This window comes from Acomys minous, assembly GCF_964271855.1.
Source record: "Acomys minous genome assembly, chromosome: 2".
Classification (NCBI taxonomy): Eukaryota; Metazoa; Chordata; class Mammalia; order Rodentia; family Muridae; genus Acomys; species Acomys minous.
The window spans coordinates 14465923-14487043 of NC_140484.1; the positions used below are offsets into that span (position 1 = coordinate 14465923).

Consider the following 21121-nt stretch of genomic DNA (forward strand, 5'->3'; position numbering starts at 1 on the left):
ACAGAGAGAACCTCTGTCTCAAAAAAAAAAAAAAAAAAAAAAAAGAAAGAAAGAAAAAGAAAAATCCCTTCAAAGGGACTACAAATCCAGGCATGCAACATAATCATCAACCTGTGGCTCTTCAATCTACGGAGACTACAAACCCCATGGCACCACATGTCGGAAATACTCTGTCCGATCTCCTAAACCCGAAGAGGCTCGGCCAGGCTTTGGAGAGCTAAACCTGGGGCAAAGGATGCCGGGGATTGTAGTTCTTAGGAGGCGAGGTCGGGCCGCTCCCTGAAAGCCCAGTACCGGCGACTAGACTGCGCATGCGTGTCAGTGCCGTTTGCAGCGGACCAGGCTGGCAGTTCCTTCCTCGGAAGGATAGATTCCTCTGCCATGGAGTCCTACGATGTGATCGCCAACCAGCCTGTTGTGATCGACAACGTGAGTAACATCTTTCCTATCTCAAAAGGCACTGTGCTCTCCTCCAGAAAGGATCGTTTCCGAGGTTTCAGCCTAGGCCGCCAGCTCTTTGTCACTGGCCCGGCCTGTCAGGCGGGTTCAGCTGCCGCCGCCCGCGTCCTCCCCGCATCTATAGTTTGCAGGCAGGGCGGCCAGCCAGCACCCGTGTAATGGAGGATTTGAGAGTAAACAAAGGGAAAAGCTGTAGTCCGAGAAGGGTCCTTGGACCCTCGGTTCCAGGGGCCTTAACCGTTCTCTTAGAGCCTGGCACACGCCCTCGCTTTGGTTTTCCATTACTCAATTGGCTGCTTTTGTTGTCTATCTTGGCCTATTGGTCCCGCCTTTGGGCCTTGCCGGATTAAACGAGTAGTCTGCGGTTATTGGCTCCGGCGCTTGTCGCTCTTCCGGCCGCCATAGCGTTTTCCTTATATAAGGGGCGGTGCAGCGCACTAGGGGTAGGGATTGGCTTGGCGCACTCACGATGCGGAAGGCGTCCGCCGGGCCACCGGTGAAGGAGGACAGTGTGAGCTGGAGGGACGGCATAGTAAACTGAATCTGGGTGGGGCCGGATAATCTGGTGCCTGAAATGGCCATGGGATTTCAGTTATCTTGGTGATTATAAATTGTAGTTAGTAAAGGTAAAAGAGAAAAGAGAGCGACCAAAGCAGCGAGGTGCTTTCCTCTTCACAGTGCCCAGCTGGGATGCAAAGAGATTATCCGGACACCGAGTGTGTCAGGTGCACTAGCGTTTCCAGGGCAGTTTACACCAACATGCAAGTTGAAGCCTCACCCAAAAAAATAAAAATAATGAATGGTTAAGAAGGAGGTTTGCTCCTCCTTTCACTGACAGAACGAACACCGAAGGTAGAAGCGATCAAGGTCATACAGCCGTGGTGCCCCATAAGCCTTATTGCCTTTTCTAAATAGCATTCCTTTGCAGACCACTCCTCCACAAACGCATCAATAATGGCAAATAGAAAGAACCTACATATTGCTTTTATGAGCCAGGGCAGTTGTCTTCTGTTTCGGTATTCCACTCAAACGTTTGGTTCCACCGATGCTGCCTGGAATCTTCCTGTGCACGTTCAAGGTTGCTCCACCGAGGCAGACTACCAGTTCCCTCTATCCTAGGTTGACCTTTTCAGAGTGAGTGTGATGCTCCAACCCTCAGGACCTGGGCATTCCACTAAGTTCTTTTATTGCATCATAGACGGATAGAGATTGCTTTCTTCAGTTTATGCGGGAACATGAGGCTTGGGGAGATTTTTTTTTTCAAACCACCCACTTTAGGAACTGAGGATCCAAGACCCACACTGAAGTCTGGCTCCAGGTTCTTCAGTCTTTCAAGGGTGGCTGCCTTATTTGTTGTAGACTGCCTTTTTAAAAGAGGAGGCTGAGGCTGGGGAGTAGCCCAGATGGTAGTGCTTGTCTGACATCCACAAGATCCTGCGCTTCATCCCAAAGCAGCATAAACCTGGTATATAAATCTATGCCTGCAGCCCCAGCAATGGGGAGAGGGAGGCCAGAAAATCAGAAATGCAAGCTCATTGTTTGACGCCAGCCTCTAAAACTCAAGACCCAGTTTGTTTGTTGGCCATGGGGGAAGGGATGGAAACAAGGTTAATTAAATGAGACACCTCATTTTTAGGTGGTTTTTGTTTTTTGTCTTCCTTGATAGACTTGATAGACTTTTTTTTTAAAACCCTGTAGGGAGGGGAGTGATCCTTCACGCTACAGAGTACCAATCCACCCACCCCCGTTTATTTTTGTGTGTGCACGTGCTTTCTCCTTTCCTGTATGTCTTTGGAGGCCAAAAGAGGGCATTGCATTCCCTAGAGCTAGAGCTGCGGGCAGTTATGAGCCATCCAGCATGGACGCGGTGCAGGGACGGATCCACAGTCTGGAAGGGCAGCAGCTAGTGCTATTACCCAATGGGCCGTCTCTGCAGCCCACCACCACCATATCCACCCTGCTCTGTTCAGTGTACAAAATAAAGCCTTTCTATTGGCTAAGTGGCTAAATAGGTGAATAATTAATGATCTCTGTCCTGATCACAGAAATGTCCAGGGCGAGGGGGCACCCAACCAAGATGAGGGGTCTCGGCTATGTAATGCCTTAAATGGGCAAATAACACTTCTTTGTTTGTTTGAGGCAGGGTCTTGAGTAATTTCTTGTTCTCAATGTTGATACCCAGAGAAGAGTACTACTTATATCTTTAGCCAGTTCCCGTGTGTTAGGTCTGCCTTCTTCTTAGTCACTGAAAGAAAAAAAAATATATATATATATATATATATATATATGTATATATATGGTCTATCTCAGGCTGGAGAAATGACTCCATAGTTAAGGGTGTTTGGTACTCTTGCAGAGGATTCTTAGCACCCGTGTGGGCAGGTTACAATTGTAACTCAAGCTCCAGAGGATCAGATAACCTCTTTGGTCTCTGATCCCCACACAAGACATATACATAATTAAAATCAAGGTTTTTTAAAACAAGAATTATCGGTTGTGTTTTGGCATTAACAGTGCAGCAGTCTGTCCATCCCACAAGCCCCTTGCCTTGGATCCCTGGAGCTGCCTTTACGGCAGTAGCGAACCACTCAGTGTGGATGCTGGGAACCCAACTCCAGTCCTCTGGAAGAACAGCAAGTGGTCCTACCTCAGGTGCTAGCTCCTTAGCCCCCTTGATCCTTTTTTCTTTTTTGCGATTTGAATACATCTCAAGTTCTGTTTTGTGTACCACATGCAGGCAGTGATGAGAAAGCCAGAGGAGGGCATCAGCCACCCTGGAACTGGAATTAGCGTTGTGAGCTCCTGAATTGATGCTTGGGGATCAAGCCAGGGTCCTGGGGATGAGCAACAAGTGTGCTTAATCGATGAGCCGTCTCTCCATCCCTTGTTTCTGTCCTTAAAAAGGCTCTGACTATGTAGCTCTGGCTACCCTGGAGACTCATTATGTAGGCAAAACTCAACTTAGGGTCCTTCTGCCTCTCTGCTTCCTGAGAGCTGAGATTGCAGTTGTGTGCCACCATAACCAGCTGGTTTTCTGATTTTTCCAGATTATTTCATATGCAGTCTTACATTAGTAACCATTGGCAGCTAATATAAAAATTGTTGTGATTTACAAAAGCAAGTTGGTAGTTGCATAGTGCTGGAAGAATGGATACAGCTTTTCTTGAGTGATTAAAAAGCCAGGTGTGGTGGTGCACACCTTTAATCCCAGCGCTCTGGAGGTAGAGGCAGGTGGATCTCTGTGAGTTCAAGGCCAGCCTGGTCTACAAGTGAGTCCAGGACAGCGAAGGCTATACAGAAAAACCCTGTCTCGAAAAACCAAAAAATAAATAAAAAATTTAAAAAGTTCTTCAATTAATTACAAGTTTGTGGCCAACCTTGGCTATATGGCTAAACCCTGGTTATATACAATTCTGACTGTATTAAAAACAGTCTATACTTTGAATTAGTAAATTATACATGTGATATGTAAGTTTCACACATTGCATGAGACTGCACTTTGAAGAAGCCTCCAGAGGGTGTTTGTTCGGTTCCTTTGCTGAAGTGAGCACTGGGTGGCAGCTTATTGCCAGGTCCGCACACAGTTCCCGTGGAAATGCTGCTGAAGTAGATGTAGCCTTCTGTGTGCTCTGAGGAACAGCTTGCACAATGGAGCATCCCTCCTCCCCTCCTCCCCTGCTCCCCTCCTCCCCTGCTCCCCTCCTCCCCTCCTCCCCTCCTCCCCTCCTTCCCTCCTCCCCTCCTCCCCTCCTCCCCTCTGCCTGTTGGTCCAACTCTTGTCTTGCCATGCCTGCTGGGGCCGTAGGGACAAGCTGGGTCTGGTTAATGCATCACTCCCAGTGCTGCTTTTGCCTTCCCTACACCAGCTCTGCCCAGGACTGCTTACTGGCTTTCTAGGTATTCGGTCAGGTTCAGAATTTAGGTTTTACCTGCCAATTTTTATTTCTAAATTTTTTTTTTAAACAGGGTCTCACTTTGTAGAGCAGACTGACCTTGAACTCACAGAGATCCACTTGCCTCTGCCTCCTGAGTGCTGGAATTAAAGACGTGTGCCACTATATCCTGTTATCTGCTCTTTTTTTTTTTTTCAAGGCAGGGATATTCCTGGCTGTTCTGAAACTTGCTTTGTAGGCCAGGCTGGTCTCAAACTTACAGAGATCTGCCTGCCTCTGCCTCCCAAGTGCTGGAATTAAAGTCATTTGCCACCACACCTGGCTTCTATCTGCCAATCTTTTGCTCATGACTTTAACTTCACCAGCTAGTCTCTTTTGGTGTCTAGCAAATGACAAATACTGCTAGGTGAAGTCTCTGATCTTGAGTAGAGAAAAATAGGAATCACAGATTCTAACAGAGGGCAGTGAGATACGCTTCGCTTTGTCATGGTACAGGTAATGATTTGCTGAGGTACAGGGGGATAACCACTGGGGTTATCCTTCAAGAAGGCACAGTATTGCAACTGGGCCTTTTATACTCAGAAACAAATAAATGAATCTGGCATTGCTTCACTTGGCTTTGGGTTTGGGTTTTTTGAGATCTGCTTATATTTTATATACATGGGTGTTTTGCTGCATGTCTGTACACCACATGCATGCAGTTTTTAAATTTGTGTTTGTTTTCAAGACAGGATTTCTCTGTGTAGTCTTGGCTGTCCTGGAACTCTGTACACCAGGCCGGCCTCAAACTCAGAGGTCTGGCCTGTCTCTGCCTCCCTGAGTGCTGGGATTAAAAGTTTGCACTACCTAGCCTGGCATGCATGCATTTCTTGAAGATATCTGAAGAGGCCATCAGTTCCCCTTTGGAACAGCCTGTGCTGAGCCACAGTATGGATGCTGGGACTCCAACTTGGGTCCTCTGGAGGAACACTCAGTGCTCTTAACCACTGAGCCATCTCTCTCTCTCTAGCCCCTCCCTTGGTATTTTTTGAGACAGAGTTTTGCTATGTGGATCTTCCTGCCTCAGCCTCCAGTTGGTAGTGTTCACAGGTGTGTGCCTCTAAGCATGGCTGAATCTACAGCGTCATCGGCCCAGACTCTTGTCCTTAAACTAGTAAACTAAAAAGCAAACAACTTGGAAAATCAGCTCTTAAAAATATTCAAATCTGAACCTATTTTTATGGTGGCACACGCCTGTAATCCCAATGTAGTAACAATTCTGGAATTGTGGTTTCTTCAAGAAACACAGAAATATTATAAGACTATGTTTCCATTTTAATCCCAGGTGTAGGGATATATACCTGTCCCCAGCAGCTAACTATGATTTGCCAGAGGTGTGGTTTTGTTAGCTGCAGAGTGTGTGATGTTTGGAATTTTGGGGGAACTTTTCAGAGTGTATATAAATGCTGGGGCTGAGAGGTGGGGCTGGTGGCCGTTTGTCATTCAGGAGGGTTGGTTGCAGTTTGTTAGTAGTCATGCTCAAAGTAGAAACAAGAAGAAAGAAATTAAATTCAAGGTTCTCTGTCTCTCTCCCCTCTATCCTTTCTCTCCTATGTAGTGATAGAGGGTGAAGCCAGGGGGGTAAAGGGTAGGAAAACGAAGAACCCACAAAGTAGCAAAGACCAGCTACACTCTAGCATTCAGGAAGTGGAGGTAGGGAGATCAGAAGTTCAGGGTCACCCTCAGCTACAGAACAGAGTTGAGGGCAGCCTGGGATATGTGAAGTCCCATCTCAAGTAAATGAATACTGGTCTAAGGTAAAGGTCTTGAACCCCTGCCAGGAGATCCAGCTAGTCTGTTGGCATCACATACCTGATGAAGACAATGAACAATTATTAGGAACTTGAACGGACAAGTTCCTGACAGTCTTTTGCACAGTGCTGTTACCACCCACCCGCCCAAACTCTAGGGTTTGCAGTAGAAGTCCTCTCCCTCCTAGGCTTTGGGTTCAGTTCACAGCTGAACCTTCCAGGGCTCCTTGCCGTGCTGCCCAGGCCAGGGAGTTTGCAGCTACCTTGTGTGTGCTCTCCTCTGCCACTAGAGGCTCCTGCCTCCTAGAGAACTGGCTGTCCCTCTGCCCCTCCACACTGCTTTCCCGGTCTTTCCACCACTTCTTGCCACATACACCCTTGTCCTCAGACTTGCCGGAGGCAGACAGCAAGAGGATGGTCTCATCGTGCCCATCTTCCCGCTCTGTGGAGGAGCAGGAGGCAGAGAGCCAAGGGTGTGCCAGCAAGCCCTGGGTGCAAAGATAGCTCTGGCTACTTTGCATCTCTCACGTATTAACTGATGGTGTGTGGCTTCTGGAAGTATGCTCTGCCCCAGAAGTGGTTGACTGCAGACCATGTCAGGTAGGAGGATGCGGGAACCAAATAAGGCAGTAGTTAAGTTTAGGAGGAAGAGAATGAGCCGAGCATGATGTTATACGACCTCAATCCTAGCACCCAGGAGGCAGAGGCAGACAGAGTTCTGAGGCCAGCCTGGTCTACAGAATGAGTTCCAGGACAGCCAGGGATACCCAGAGAAACACTGTCTCAAAAACAAACAGGGGGCTGGAGAGATGGCTCAGAGGTTAAGAGCACTGACTGCTCTTCCAGAGGTCCTGAGTTCAGTTCCCAGCAACCGCATGGTGGCTCTTAACCATCTATAATGTGATCTGATACCCTCTTCTGATGTGCTGGTATCCATGCAGGTGAAGCACTGTATACATAATAAAATAATCTTTAAAACAAACTAACGGGGCTGGAGAGATGGCTCAGCAGTTAAGAGCACTGACTGCTCTTCCAGAGGACCCTAGTTCAATTCCTGGCACCCACATGGCAGCTCACAAATGTCTGTAACTCCAAGATCTAACACCCACAGACATACATGCAGGCAAAACACCAATGCACATAAAATAAAAATAAATAAATTATTAAAAAAACAAACAAACAAGAAAAGAAAAAGGAGGAGGAGGAGAATGGGGCATATTTGCTGGCAAGATTGTGTCTTGATGTCTTCCCTGCACACCATCAGTGCCTAGAGTCAGTGTTTACATTGGTTGGTCCTGGAAGGTATGAAAGATGCTTGTTAGAAAAAGGATTCTTTCTTGGCAGTGCATTCAGCCAACGTACCTGGTATTGGAGTGGGAATTTGCATCTTGTCTTCTCTCCTCAGACAAGTCATTAGGCCTCCCTGTTCTTCACTGTCAGGAGACACAGGAGTGAAGCGCTGGCTTGTTTGGGGGTGTGTGGGGGGGTGCTCTACAAAGTATAGTGCTTCTGTCCCTTCAATAAGAGACAGAGAAAACGCACTTGGTCAGAACCAATGCAAGATGCGTGTAGTGAGATGTGTCCTAGAGACCTGGGGACAGGGAGAATTGAAGCCTCAGTTGGAATGCAGGTTGAAAGCATCCCATGCAGTAGAACAGAAAGGAACCCGTGCCTCCCTGTCTCCCTAGTGTGTACCAGAACGTGCAACTTCTAGGTGATGGCTATTTCTCATGTTTCTATTTTTTCTTTTCCCCTTATTAATATTTTCAAACTTCATTTTATTATTTTTGTGCATGTGTGTAGAGACTGCAGGTGTGTACATCCCACAGCCCCCATGTGGAGGCTAAAGAGCAACTTTGTGAAATCGACATACTCCTTCCACCAGACCTGTGTAACAAGTGCTTTTATCTGATGAGCCATCCCCTTGTCCCCATCAGTTCTATGTGTTAATATTATTGGTACCAATGCTATTTGTAAAATATGTTCCATGCAGTCAAAGAGGAAATTACACAGACACTGAACAGTTCCTTGCACATGCAGAGGACCATGTCTAGTCCCGTCTCTGCCTGGATGTGTAGTCACTGTTTCCTGTCTGCTGCTGTTCTCATATCTGCTATAATACAGATGCAAGGCTCTCTCTTAGTGGAAATGGAACTGTATGGTCATGGTTCTCACTTCTCTTTCTCCTCTCTCCCCAGGGATCCGGAGTGATTAAAGCTGGTTTTGCTGGCGATCAAATCCCCAAATACTGCTTTCCAAACTAGTAAGTCATTTTGAGGTTTGGTTGTGACTTTGGGGACCTTGTAGGCTTTGCCCTGCGGCTAGCCCTGCCTTGTTGAAGAGGACGCGTTTGCTTTCAAGTTGGCCTTCGTACCCAAAACAATAAGCAAAGGATATGAACTGGGTTTGGGATTAAAAACGGGATTTGTAGCCAGGCTCTGGTGGCTCACACCTTTAATCCCAGCACTTGGGAGGCAGAGGCAGGTGGATCTCTGTGAGTTCAAGGCTAGCCTGGTCTACAAAGTGAGTCCAGGACGTCAAGGCTACACAGAGAAACCCTGTCTTGAAAAAACAAAAAAAGAAAAGAGAAGGGATTTCTTATTACCTGGTATATTTTGAGAGGTACAACAAAGGTCTCTATTTTTTTAAAGTATATGTGTGTGTGCGTGCATAAGAGTGTGAAAGTGTGTGAGTTGGAGGAGGTAGGTGCTACAGCATGCATGTGCTGGTCAGAGCACAACTTTGTGGTGTCAGTTTACTCTTCCCACCTTTAGGTGGCCTCAGGAGTCAGACCCAGGTCACTGACTTGCACATCAAGAGTCCTTACCCACTAAGCCATCTTACTGTCCGTCTTTTTTAAAATCTGATTCTGTCTGGCATGATGGCATATACCTTTAATCCAAGCACTGAAGAGGCAGAGACCAAGGTAGGCTTATCTCTGTGAGGTTAAAGTCAGGGTGGCCCATAAAGCAAGTTCCAGGACAGCCAGAAGTACACAGAGAAACCCTGTCTTCAAAAACAAAATTAATTCTAAGGCAGGGTGTGGTGACTCATTCCTTTAATCCCAGCATTTGGGAGGCCAACCAGGTCAACAGAGAGAGTTCCAGGATAGTCAGGACTATAGAGAGAGACACTGTTGGTGTCTCAGAGAACTGCAAAGACCTCTAATTTTTATATTTTTGTTTGTTTGTTTGTTTGCTTGCTTGTTTGTTTTTCGAGACAGGGTTTCTCTGTGTTAGCCTTGGCTGTCCTGGACTCACTTTGTAGACTAGGCTGGCCTCGAACTCACAGCGATCCACCTGCCTCTGCCTCCCGAGTGCTGGGATTAAAGGCGTGCGCCACCACGCCTGGCTTTTTATCTTATTTTTAATTTTTTTATAATTTATTTATTTTTATTTTATGTGTACTGATGTTTTGCCTGCATGTATGTCCTGTATGTATGTCTGCATGTTGGATCATGGAGTTATAAATGGCTGTGAGCTGCCATGTGGGTGCTGGGAATTGAACCCAGGACCTCTTGGAAGAGCCGTTAGTACTCTTGACTGCTAAGCCATCTCTCCAGCCCTTAGTTTTTATTTTCTTAAGCAGAGTCCCTCTGTATAGCCCAGGATAGTCAGGCTGTCCTGAAACTCACTCTGTAGACCAGGCTGGCCTGGAACTCAGAGATCTGCTTGTGCCTCTGCCTCCTGAATACTGTAAAATATATTTTTTTCCCGAGACAGGGTTTCTCTGTGTAGCCTCAGCTATCCTGGATTCACTTTGTAGACCAGTCTGGCCTCAAACTCACAGAGATCTGCCTGCCTCTGCTCCCAAGTGCTGAGATTAAAGGCGTGCACCACCATGCCTGGCTTTTTTTTTTTTTAACATCCCTTTTATTCTTCTATTTTCCAGGATGGAGTTTAACATTAAACCACATTTGCTGTCTTAGAATAGGAGATTTTCTGCAAGGAAGAGACTACAGGGAGAGGATGGCATCAGAGGCTTAGGGAGTCCTTATGTGGGAAGAGAAATGAGGCACCTGGGCAACACCATCACAGTCTCAGTAATTCTGGGATGACAGGGCTTAGAGGCTAAAGATTTTAGGGTTTTATTTTTTGTTTTTATAAATAGGGATAAAATGCAAGGCCACATGCATGGTGGGCTCTGACACAGCTACCTCAGCTCCTAAACATGTTTTTAGTCCTCATTCATTTATAAATACTTTTTTGTGTTTTGTTTTTTATTTTGTTTTTCAAGATAGGGTTTCTGTGTGTAGCCCTAGCTGTCCTGGACTTGTTTTGTAGACCAGGCTGGCCTTGAATTCACAGAGATCCACCTGCCTCTGCCTCCCGAGTGCTGGGATTAAAGAGGGAGGAACTACACTGCCTGGCCATTTAGAAATTCTTTTTTTTTTTTTCTTTAGATTTATTTATTTTATGTACGAGCTTATGTATGGGTGTTCTGCCTGCATATACGCCTGCAGGCCAGAAGAGGACACCAGATCTCATTATAGATGGTTGTGAGCCACCATGTGGTTGCTGGGAATTGAACTCAGGAAGAACAGACAGTGCTCTTAGCCACTGAGCCATCTCTCCAGCCCTAGGAATTCTTTATTTCCGTCTGTATACACATTGGGAAAATACAAGAACTAGAGGTATTATTTATAAAACAATATAAAAAATAGATAATATGCAAAATAACTTCAAACTATACATGTTCTTTATATAAAACACAGAAAAGGGCCAGGCATTGTGATGCACACCTTTAATCCCAGCACTCTGGCAGGCAGAGACAGGTGGATCACTGTGAGTTCAAGGCCAGCCTGGTCCACAAAGCAGGTCCAGGACAGCCAGGGCTACACAGAGAAACCCTGTCTCAAATAAACAAACAAACAAAAACTACACAGAAAAATAAAACCAAGAAAATGGACATTAACTGAGTCCACCCTCCTATGGTGGACTCCCTCCCGATCACAGTAGAACGGGAGTGCGTTGGAGTGTCCGGACTGTGGTCTGTCCTGAAATGAAAAATGTTCCTTTCTGCTGTCTCTTCTAGTGTGGGCAGACCCAAACATGTCCGTGTCATGGCAGGAGCCCTCGAAGGTGACATCTTCATTGGCCCCAAAGCTGAGGTAATTCCCAGTCCAACAGAAGAAGCCTCAGGCTTGCTGAGGACCTGCCTTACCCACCACAGCAATGAATAAAGGGGAGAAGTAGCAGCTGGAACCCCACATTGTGAAACAGACCAGTCTGGAAAATGGGCCCTTTACTGTCTTTCTATGTCCTGTCACTGTCTTACCAATTAGATTAGTTGGCTTGGTTATATTTTTCGCAAGAGGGATTCAGAAGTTGAGATTAGCCTGGCCTGCCCTAGGTCTGAGTTAATTACCCTAACTTTGGAGGATCCCCGAGATAGGCTCTAGAAAACATAACCAGAGTCATTGCTGCCCATTTTGGTTCCAAGTGCTGAGGTAGGAGCCAGGAGACTGTGTCCTAGAACCAGGTAATAGGGTGGGGGCCACAGGTCCCGGGGGCCATGGGAATTCAGAAGCCTTCGCTTTACAGCTGCTCAGAAAGAATGTCCAGCACCTTGCAGCCTGCAGCCTCCAGGGTTCTGCCTGTCTCAGGCCTGGGAGGGCAGGGTACCAGCCAGAGCCCGACTGTGCTACCGACTGTGCCCTCTGCTTGCAGGAGCACCGAGGGCTGTTGTCAATCCGCTACCCGATGGAACATGGCATCGTCAAGGACTGGAACGACATGGAGCGCATCTGGCAGTATGTCTACTCCAAGGACCAGCTGCAGACTTTCTCCGAGGAGGTGAGGGACCTGTGTGCAGGACACTCCACCCCAGAGAGGAGGAGGAGGATGAAAATGACCACGATAGCCACCAGAAGTGTTTGAGTGTAAACATGTACGAGCACTGGGGTGCAGACTTCCTAGATCGTCTCGTTTTATACTCATACCATCCCTATTCGTATACTAAGACTGGGGTTAGGTGTGCTGGTAGCACATACTTGCAGGCGGAGGCAGCAGCATCAAGGAACAGTTGACACCAATCTAGTGCTATGTAGCAAGACTCATCTCAAAAAACAAAAGTAGGGCCTGGAGAGGTGGCCTCAGGGTTAAGAGCACTTTACTGAGCTGGGCATGGTAGCACAAGCCTTTAATCCCAGCACTGAGAGGCAGAGGCAGGTGGATCTCTGTGAGTTCGAGACCAGCCTGGTCTACAGGGCAGGACAGCCAGGGCTGTTACATAGAGAAACCTCATCTCCAAAAACAAAAACAAACAAAACAGAATGCTCAGTAGAAGGAGAGAACCGACTCTATAAGGTGACCATTGACCTTCACATATGTGCATGTGTGTATACACAAATAAATGTAGAAAAGTAAAAATTAAAAGAAAAGGAAATGAAAAAAATCGAAGTGGTATTTCCAGAATCATTTAATGAGTAAAGGCGTAGAGGTGGGATTCATACTCACATCTTTTAGGGCCCATCCATCCTCACTAATGTCCAAGGGAGTAGTTCAGGGATCAAAGGAGAATGTATCTATTTTCAGGGAGAGGAAATGTTCAAGGTTTCAAATAGATTCAATATGTGCTGACAGCTCAGCAATTAAGAGCAAGTTCTGCTCTTCCAGAGAACTTGAGCTGTTTCCAGCACCCATGCAGGATGGTTTATAACCATCTGCAATTCCAGCTCCAGCTTCCACTGGTACATGCAGAGATATACATACATAAACATAATTTTAAATTATTAAAATGTAAACAGTCCAAGCATGGTGGCGACCGCCTTTAATCCCAGCACTTGGGAAGCAGAGGCAGGTGTATCTCTTAAGTCTGACTCTAACCTGGTGTACATGGCAAGTTATAAGCCAGCTAGGGCTACATACATCACTTTAAAAAAAGAATAAAATAAGCCAGGTAGTGGTGACACATGCCTTTAATCCCAGCACTTGGGAGACAGAGTCAGGTAGATCTCTATGAGTTTGAGTCCACCTGGTCTACAGAGCGAGTACCAGGACTGCCAAGGCTACACAGAGAAACCCTGTCTCAAAAAATAAAAATAAAAAAACAAAGTAAAACAAAATAATAATAATAAAATTAAAAATAATAGAAATAAGTAAATAAAAGGGCTGAAAATGTAGCTCTGTGGAGGAGTGCCTGTGTAGCATGTGAAACAGACTCCAGTACCACAAGAACAAAATTTAAAAAAAAAACATTATTAAATAATTTTCTATTTTGAAATATTTTTATAGTATCATAAATCAGAGTTTAACAAAATCCTGACAGGTAGGCAATACACAGCAGATACAGTGGCCTGTAGATGAGCTTTGGAGGATAAGGAGGTGGGGTCGGGGTGAGGACAGAAGGAGACTTTAGGGTGTGAGCTGGAGAGTAAAGAAAGAGACCTGGACATGGCCATTTTCTCTGAGGAGGCTGACAAAGGCCTCCTGGACTAGCAGACTTTCAAGGCAGGGTCACAAAGGTAGCAAGCTGGCCTCACTGCCTGCCTCCTTGGGCCTCTTTCCCAGCATCCTGTGCTCCTGACTGAGGCACCTTTAAATCCTCGGAAAAACCGGGAGCGAGCTGCAGAAGTCTTCTTCGAGACCTTCAACGTGCCAGCTCTCTTCATCTCCATGCAAGCCGTGCTTAGCCTGTGAGTAGCAGCCTGCCCGGCTAGTGTGGCCTCACACAGCGACTGAGCCTCCGTATATACTCTCCCCAGTGAAGAAGAGCTAGACAGGGAGAAAAGGAAACGCTCACTGAAAGTAGACTTTGAAGCTCCTCAGACGAAACCAGAAGCAGAGGTGTGGCCGGTACTGAGACTGTCCCAGTGCTCTTTGGTATCCAAGTCCATGACCACACACTGCCACCGCCCTTCCTCAAGGCTCCTTAGTGTATCCCAGTATTGGCGCTGGGTTGACCGTGTGCCAGGTGCTCTACTGGGCTGCGTCTGTGATGCAGGCAGCCCCACCCTGCCTCATGCCTACCTGTCTGCTGCCGAGATGATTTATTGGACCCCATTACATCGTGAGGCAGCATTTGCCGGCTGGGAGATTTCCTAGGCTGGGGATGACATTTAGTAGTACAGCACTTGCCTAGCATGTAGAAAGGCCTAGGGTTTGAGCCTCAGCACCCCCAAAACAAAAATACATTGAAAGATTTCATAGCCAAATCAAAATCTCTGACCCCTGAACAAATGGCAATCTCTGATATTAGCGGGCCAGCCTTCCTGTAGGACAAAATCCAGCCTTGGCTGGCAGCAGCTGCCATGGCACCCGGCTGGCTTTACCTGCTGACCTCTGACCACTAGGCCGAGTATGTTTGCTCCCCTCCCTGAGTCTCATACCTGTCGTTTGGAGATTTAAAAACACAAAACAAACTATAGCAGACCTCAGAGGCTGCGTGGGCAAGACCTGGCTGTCCAGGAAAGGGAAAAAGCAACCCTCACTCCTTTTCCCTCCTCTTCTCTTGGGAGTTGAAGCTGCCCTTTAGGTCATGACCCCAGGACAGCTAAAGGCCAGGCTGTACTCCGAGACCAGAAGGCCTGCTCTTCTGGATGCTGGAGAGGTGGTCCTCATCCAGTGTCTAAGGTTTCCCTAGTCCTCCACCCACCGAGGGGCCCTGGAGAAAGGTGGACCCAAGGCTCATCTCCACTGACCCTTAGCTTTAACAAGTGGGTTCTTTCGAGGGGCGTGGGGCTCAGTGGTTGTCTGTCCCTTTGCCTCAGTTATGCCACAGGCAGGACCACAGGTGTGGTGTTAGATTCCGGGGATGGTGTCACCCACGCAGTCCCGATTTATGAAGGCTTCGCCATGCCTCACTCCATCATGCGCATCGACATTGCTGGCCGAGACGTCTCGCGCTTCCTCCGCCTCTACCTGCGCAAGGAGGGCTATGACTTCCACTCCTCCTCCGAGTTCGAGATCGTCAAGGCCATAAAGGAAGTGAGTGATGTCGTGTGGGCCTTCGGGTGGGATGTGGGGCAGTGGGCCTGAGAAAGGGTCCTGGGCCAGCACCTGGCTGTGGCTCTCTCCTTCACCTCCTTGGATGCTGCCATCTTGTAGGAAAGAAGCTGTTGTCTTCAGTCCCTAAGCTGGGCCCTGTGCATGAGTGAGTGCTCACTACTACAGATTGTAATATAACACACAAACTGGTCATGGGAAGCCAGAACCATACCAGAGGTAAGGGAAGGATGTCTGAGCCTGGCTAAACCATAGTCTCAGCCCAGGAGTTACAGAGCCACCGTCCTAGATTTGCTTACAAGTAAGGTGGAAGAAGAATTCACGTTTAAATGCCCCTAGGGCAGTGTGACAGACCTCTGTGCCTGCTTGTGGGCAAGCAATTTTAGGCAGTTGCTGCAGACGAGCAGATCTCTCTGCAACAGCATGTCACTCTCGTGGGACTTTGCCTGGCAGTGCACTGGGTCTCCAGCCATGCTGACTGTCATCCTTGATTCTGCAGAGAGCCTGCTACCTGTCCATCAACCCCCAGAAGGACGAGACACTAGAGACCGAGAAGGCTCAGTACTACCTGCCCGACGGCAGCACCATTGAGGTAGTGACCAAGGCTTTCCCTTTCCGCCTGACACCTACCATTAAGCTTTGCACTCAAGCAGATGCCCTGCGAGGGTCTGAACAGCAGAACTGAGAGCACAAGTGGCCCTGTGCTCTCTCTAAAAGGGAGAGGCCCTTGAGGGACTTCCATAGGAAGTGGACGTGGGTGCTCTCTTTAACCGCCCCTGGGTACAGATTAGTGAAATCGCTGCTCCCTGGAACTCCTGCTAAGGAGACTTTTCCGAGAGTGTTAATGCTAGAGATCTCTTAGCTAGAAAATGCCAGAGCTAGTAGTAAGGCAAGCGCTTTCCCGCCCTCGTTTCCCAGAACTGTTTGTTCCCTATTTGTTCCCAGGAGCCCTGTCTTTGCTCCTCGAGACCCTTGTCACAGGTTTGTCTTCAGCCTGGGCTTCACAGACACCTGGATCCTAAGAGATAGGCAGAGAGACCTTTTCTGTTCCCTGGTCCTCAGGCCCAGGCCAACCTCTTAGGCTGGCTCTTTATCCTACAGATCGGCCCTTCCAGGTTCCGGGCCCCCGAGCTGCTGTTCAGGCCAGACCTGATCGGCGAGGAGAGTGAGGGTATCCACGAGGTCCTGGTGTTTGCCATCCAGAAGTCTGACATGGATTTACGGCGCACACTCTTTTCTAACATTGTCCTCTCGGGAGGTTCTACCCTGTTCAAAGGTTGGTCTTTGCTCATGGGGCCGTTGTTGGGGAAGCATCCCGCAGGGATTGGATGTGCAGAGTTAAGTTGGGGAATCTCTTTTTCTGCCCGTTTAGGTTTTGGTGACAGGCTACTGAGTGAAGTGAAGAAACTAGCTCCAAAGGACGTGAAGATCAGGGTAGGAGCCCCCTGGAGGCTGGGCTGGGTACACCTGGGCTCCAGGACTTAGAGAGCATGGTGGTTCCCCTGCTGGGTCTGCCCAAGGTCCTCAGGCGAGCACTGCACTGTAGGCAGCACCAGGGGCTGCCAGCATATAGAGTGACCTCAGCACGCATCTGCCCCAAGAGGACCTGTTCTCACTCTCCCTCTTCACTAGGGAATGGTAGCTACATGTGCACACCTGTAATCCCAACACTTCAGAGGCTGAGGCAGGGGGCTGCCAAATGCTCCAGGCTAGCCTGGACCTGCATAGCGAGACCCTAAAAACAGTGAAGTCTAGTGTCTGCGTGTGGTAGAGTACTTAGCTGGGTCCCCACTGAGGTCTTTCAGGAAAACAAAATGGACAATTTGCCCTTACTGCTGCCATGCTCCCTCCTATCCCCCAAGATGGAACCCCTGTAATGCATTTGTCAACTTCATGTGGAGAGCAAGGGCCCCAAAGGCACCTAGTTCTGCCATGGGGTAGCTCTCTGCTCAGCGTCAGGCTACCAGAGCTCCCGGCAGAATCCACAGGCGCAGCAAGGAGCCTGTTGCACGGCACATAGCCACTGTACTTGGCAGTGAGACAGTGAGAAGGCGGGCAGAGGTGGGGTGGGCTGAGAAGGTGGGTCAGCGGATAAAGCACTTGCTGTGCAAGCATCAGCACCAGCGCTGACTTCCCAAGAATTCACATAAGGCCAGGTAGGCAAGGCAGTCACTTGGGAGCGTGTGGGAGGTAAAGACTAGGACCCCAAGGGCAAGTTGGCTAGGTAGACGCTTGCTTCAGTAAAAAGTTGTCAAGGACGACACCAGATGTCAACACTGGGCCTCCGTGCATGCACACGTGTGTGCACACCCACATATTTGTATGCTCTCCCACACCTGTGAACACACACACACACACACACACACACACACACACACACACACACACACACACACACGCAGAAGAGGGATCAACAGAGTCCGGTGTCTTAGATTCCTCTCCCATCCCCTCCGCAGATATCTGCACCCCAGGAGAGACTGTATTCCACGTGGATTGGGTGAGTAGCCCGTGGGATGACGGCAGACTGGGAGGCCAGCCTTTGGCATGTCCACCCCCCTCCCTGTCCCTGTAAGAAAGGCCCCCGAGGGATCGGCTTGGCTGCACAATGCACTCACCTGCTCCTTTGGGTTTTCCCTACTCCAGAGGCTCTATTCTTGCTTCCCTGGACACCTTTAAGAAGATGTGGGTCTCGAAGAAGGAATATGAAGAAGATGGTGCCCGATCCATCCACAGGAAAACCTTCTAATGTCGCGACACCACCACCTCTCTCTGGAGTTAACTCCACTTTCAAACTCGCTTTCCTGAGTTGGAGTGTTTGAGAGGAACTGCCTGTGTGTGTGAGTGAGTGTGTGGGTATAGTATGAGTGTGTGCGCCTATCGAGTGCCGTGGGGCCCAGAGATCCTGGGCCCAGAAAGGACATTGAACTACCCACGATGGTGATGGCCTGAGGCCTGGGGTTGACTCCTAACTGGCCCCTTACAGGGAAGAGCTCTGGCAGAGGCCCACTCCTTTCTCAGCTAGGCCTTTGGCTGGCTGTGTCGAACTATGCCTATTGCCATAGGGAGACCTTGCTGCTGCCAGTCTAGGCCGGGCTGGCCCCACTCCACCCCACCCGAGGGCTCTGAGGCTGGAGGCAGCCGCCGTCTCCCCCTCATCATTCTGCTGTCCATGCCTCTGGATCAGGCTGAGGACTGGGGCCGGGGTCGTGTTCTGTCGGTTTTGTTTCGGTTTGGCTTGGGGAGACTGGAAAGCACTCTAGCAGAGGCTATAGGCTGGGTCAGGCGAGGGCAGAGTATACTTGTGTCTACCTGGGACCACACTGGGCATCTAAGGAAGACAGGAGACAGCCGCAGGGTTAATTTATAAGGCCACATCCAGGGGTCTTGGGAGTCTGTAAGGACCTGTGGGCTCCAGGTCCTGCTATTTGCTTCTCATACATCCTTGTTCTGATGCCATCTTCACAGTTTTATTTATTGAAGTGTTTGTTTGGTAAAGGGACTGCGGAGAGGGCTTTCCATCTCCTGCACCAGTCACCTTGCTTACACTAATGTTTACAGCACCTAGGTTTTCCATAGCATCCAGGGCCCTGTCATTCCCTGCTGATGGTGAACTGACAGTATTCACAGGCCTCAGGCCCCTGCGGGATTGGAGGCTGCGCACAAGGTACCCCAACCAGCCTTCCCCTTTCTCCTTCCCCCACTTGCTCACTGCCCTGGAACCAACAGGCTGGTTGTGGTTGGATCTTCTCAGACAGGAAGTAGCATCACGCTTTGGCAGAGGACCCTTGCGAGGGAGGTGTGTTGGAGATCTAGACCCTTTAAAACTAAGAAAGCTGCAGTTAACCACGTTGCCTTTTGCCACTCTAGCTGACCAGGGGACTAAGTTAAAGTGGCAAGGAGGCCCCTTCCGGGTTGGTCAAAGCCACTCCTGACTTTGGACCTGTTTGAATGGAGAGAAGGGGCCAGACCAAAGTGCCAAGATCTGATGGGCTCAAGCCTGGCTCTCAGAAGTGGTCCAAGGGCTTTTGTACCCAGATAGTACAAAGCTAGGGTGGGCCTGTCTTCACCGGCACCCTCACTAGTGATACCAGGTCCCACCGCAGTTCCAGATTCCAGACAGTATTTTCTCTCTCTACCATCCTATGACCAAAGGCCCCTGCCAGATGTGAGCCGAAGCTGGTGTGTGAAGTCAGTGTGGCAACCCATGGACTGCAGTGCGCTTACGCAGCTCACCTTCTCTTAGCCCAAGCCCGGCCCTTGCACAGCCTCGCAGAGCCACGTTGCCTGGTGGGGCCCAGTGTACTTAAATAAAGTCGTTCGGATAGATACATCAGTCTGGCCTCTTTCTGTGGCCAGTGCCTGCTAGAAAGAAAGGGGGCTACCTGAATGTGATAAGCAGGCCATACCACCAGCCTGGGCAGTGGATGGAAAGAGAATTGAGGGTCTGATTCCTGTGGACACCCAAATTGTTGCTCAAAGCCTGACTTAATCCCTGAAGGCAGAGGGGCTTTGGTTTGGTTTGTTCCATGTGTGACAGGGTTTCTCGGTAGCCTTGGCTGTTCTGGAACGCTGTGCCAATCTGTAAACCAGACAGGCCTCAAACTCAGAGATCTGCCTGCCTCTTCCTTAAAGGCATGTGCCACCATGATGGGGATCGCTGTGAGTTGAGGCCAGCCTGGTCTACTAATCGAGTCCAGGGCAGTCGAGGCTACACTGAGAAACCCTGTCTCAAAAAACTAACCAACCAAGCAAAACCAAATGCATTTGTATAAGCACTTGAACCAAGCCTGTAATCCCAGCTACTCAGAAGACAGAGACAATAGAATCACACCTCTAAGGACTTCATGGGCTACAGAGTTCAGAGCCAGTCTCACAGCTTAGTAAGACCATGTCTCAAAGAGAGCTGGGGCTTACGTTCAGTAGGGAAGCACTTGCCTAGCATGCATGAAGCCCTGCACTCAATTCCCAGTACTCCTGGCCCACGCACCCACAAACCGTGGGAAATGGATTAAGATGAAGAGCCTGGACCATTGAGATGACTGCAGATAAAGGGCATTTGCCAACAATTCTGTCCACCTCTGTTTGATTCCCAGGACCCATAGAGAACTGACTTTATGCAGCAAGCTGACCTCTACATGCACACCCACATATACACATACATATTCACACAAAGAAATGTAATAAGAATTTCCTCTTTAAAAAATTTTGTTTTTGTTTTTTTGAATCAGGATTTCTCTGTGTAGCCCTGGCTGTCCTGGACTAGCTTTGTAGACCAGGCTGGCCTTGAACTCACAGAAATCCTTTGCCTCTGCCTCCCGAGTGCTGGGATTAAATGCGTGTGCCACTATGCCCAACTCTCTTTTAAAAAAATTAGGGGCACAGTAACATATGCCTGAGACAGGTGGCTCTCTTGAGTTTGAGGCCAGCCTGATGTACAGAGTGAGTTCCAGGACAACCAGGCTAGAGAGAAACCATGTCACACACACACACAAACTATATATATATTCCTGTGTCTAAAAGAAAATTGCTAGATACCTAACAAGTGCTTACTCTCCCCCAATTACTATAAAGTATGGGTGTCTTATGATCCGTTTTAGAAAGACTTCCAGAAAAACACACACACACACACACACACACACACACACACACACACACACACACAAACATTGGCTGGGCCATGTGCCTTAGCCCACAGTTGGATTCCCTGTACAGACGCTCAGAAACATAGGCATATAGCAGAAGGTTCCTGTCAGAATCGGTCTGCCCACTGGACACAATTAACAATATCTGAAGACTTGTTTGGTGATCACAACTGGAGATTGGGGAAGCTGCGAACATCTGGCAGACGGAGGCCATGGTCGCTGCTAAGCAGTATGTGATCTAAGCAGTATGTGTGCTAAGTAGTGCAGAGGTTTTCACCACATAAAGGCTCACACCACCGTTCAGACCCATCCGGTGGGATCCTGGCAAAAACTCAGGCCTTGGTGTTTGGAAGCTCTTCGGGTGATTTCTGAGCTGAAAGCCCCCAGCCTAG

At 48.6% G+C, this 21121-nt stretch overlaps 2 protein-coding genes across 3 annotated transcripts in view; one reads left to right on the plus strand and one right to left on the minus strand.

Moving 5' to 3' along the window:
* Positions 1-1574, minus strand: part of SUFU (SUFU negative regulator of hedgehog signaling) — a 104380-nt gene extending 102806 nt beyond the window's left edge. Inside the window, exon 1 of the mRNA XM_084749085.1 lies at positions 1436-1574. Within this exon, the coding sequence (XP_084605211.1) occupies positions 1436-1437 (2 nt within the window). The 5' untranslated portion in view covers positions 1438-1574. The remainder of the gene's footprint in view (positions 1-1435) is intronic.
* Positions 269-19415, plus strand: ACTR1A (actin related protein 1A). Of its 2 annotated transcripts, XM_084749122.1 has the most exons (11): positions 270-429; positions 8341-8405; positions 11177-11252; positions 11812-11937; positions 13654-13778; positions 14853-15069; positions 15587-15679; positions 16189-16363; positions 16460-16521; positions 17544-17584; positions 17731-19415. In XM_084749122.1, exons 1-11 carry the CDS (start codon positions 382-384, stop codon positions 17831-17833), a joined length of 1131 nt encoding a protein of 376 aa, XP_084605248.1. In that variant the 5' UTR covers positions 270-381; the 3' UTR covers positions 17834-19415. The 2 variants fall into 2 exon arrangements, with proteins under 2 accessions (XP_084605249.1, XP_084605248.1); XM_084749123.1 differs by lacking the exon at positions 16460-16521 and having other exon boundaries at positions 269-429.
* Positions 19416-21121: the final 1706 nt, after the last annotated feature.

Coding starts and splice junctions, on each gene's coding strand:
- ACTR1A (XM_084749122.1), top strand. CDS start 382: ATGGAGTCCTACGATGTGATCGCCAACCAGCCTGTTGTGATCGACAAC. Junction 15,070..15,586: donor TCGTCAAGGCCATAAAGGAA/GTGAGTGATGTC, acceptor TTGATTCTGCAG/AGAGCCTGCTACCTGTCCAT. Junction 16,364..16,459: donor AGGTTCTACCCTGTTCAAAG/GTTGGTCTTTGC, acceptor CTGCCCGTTTAG/GTTTTGGTGACAGGCTACTG.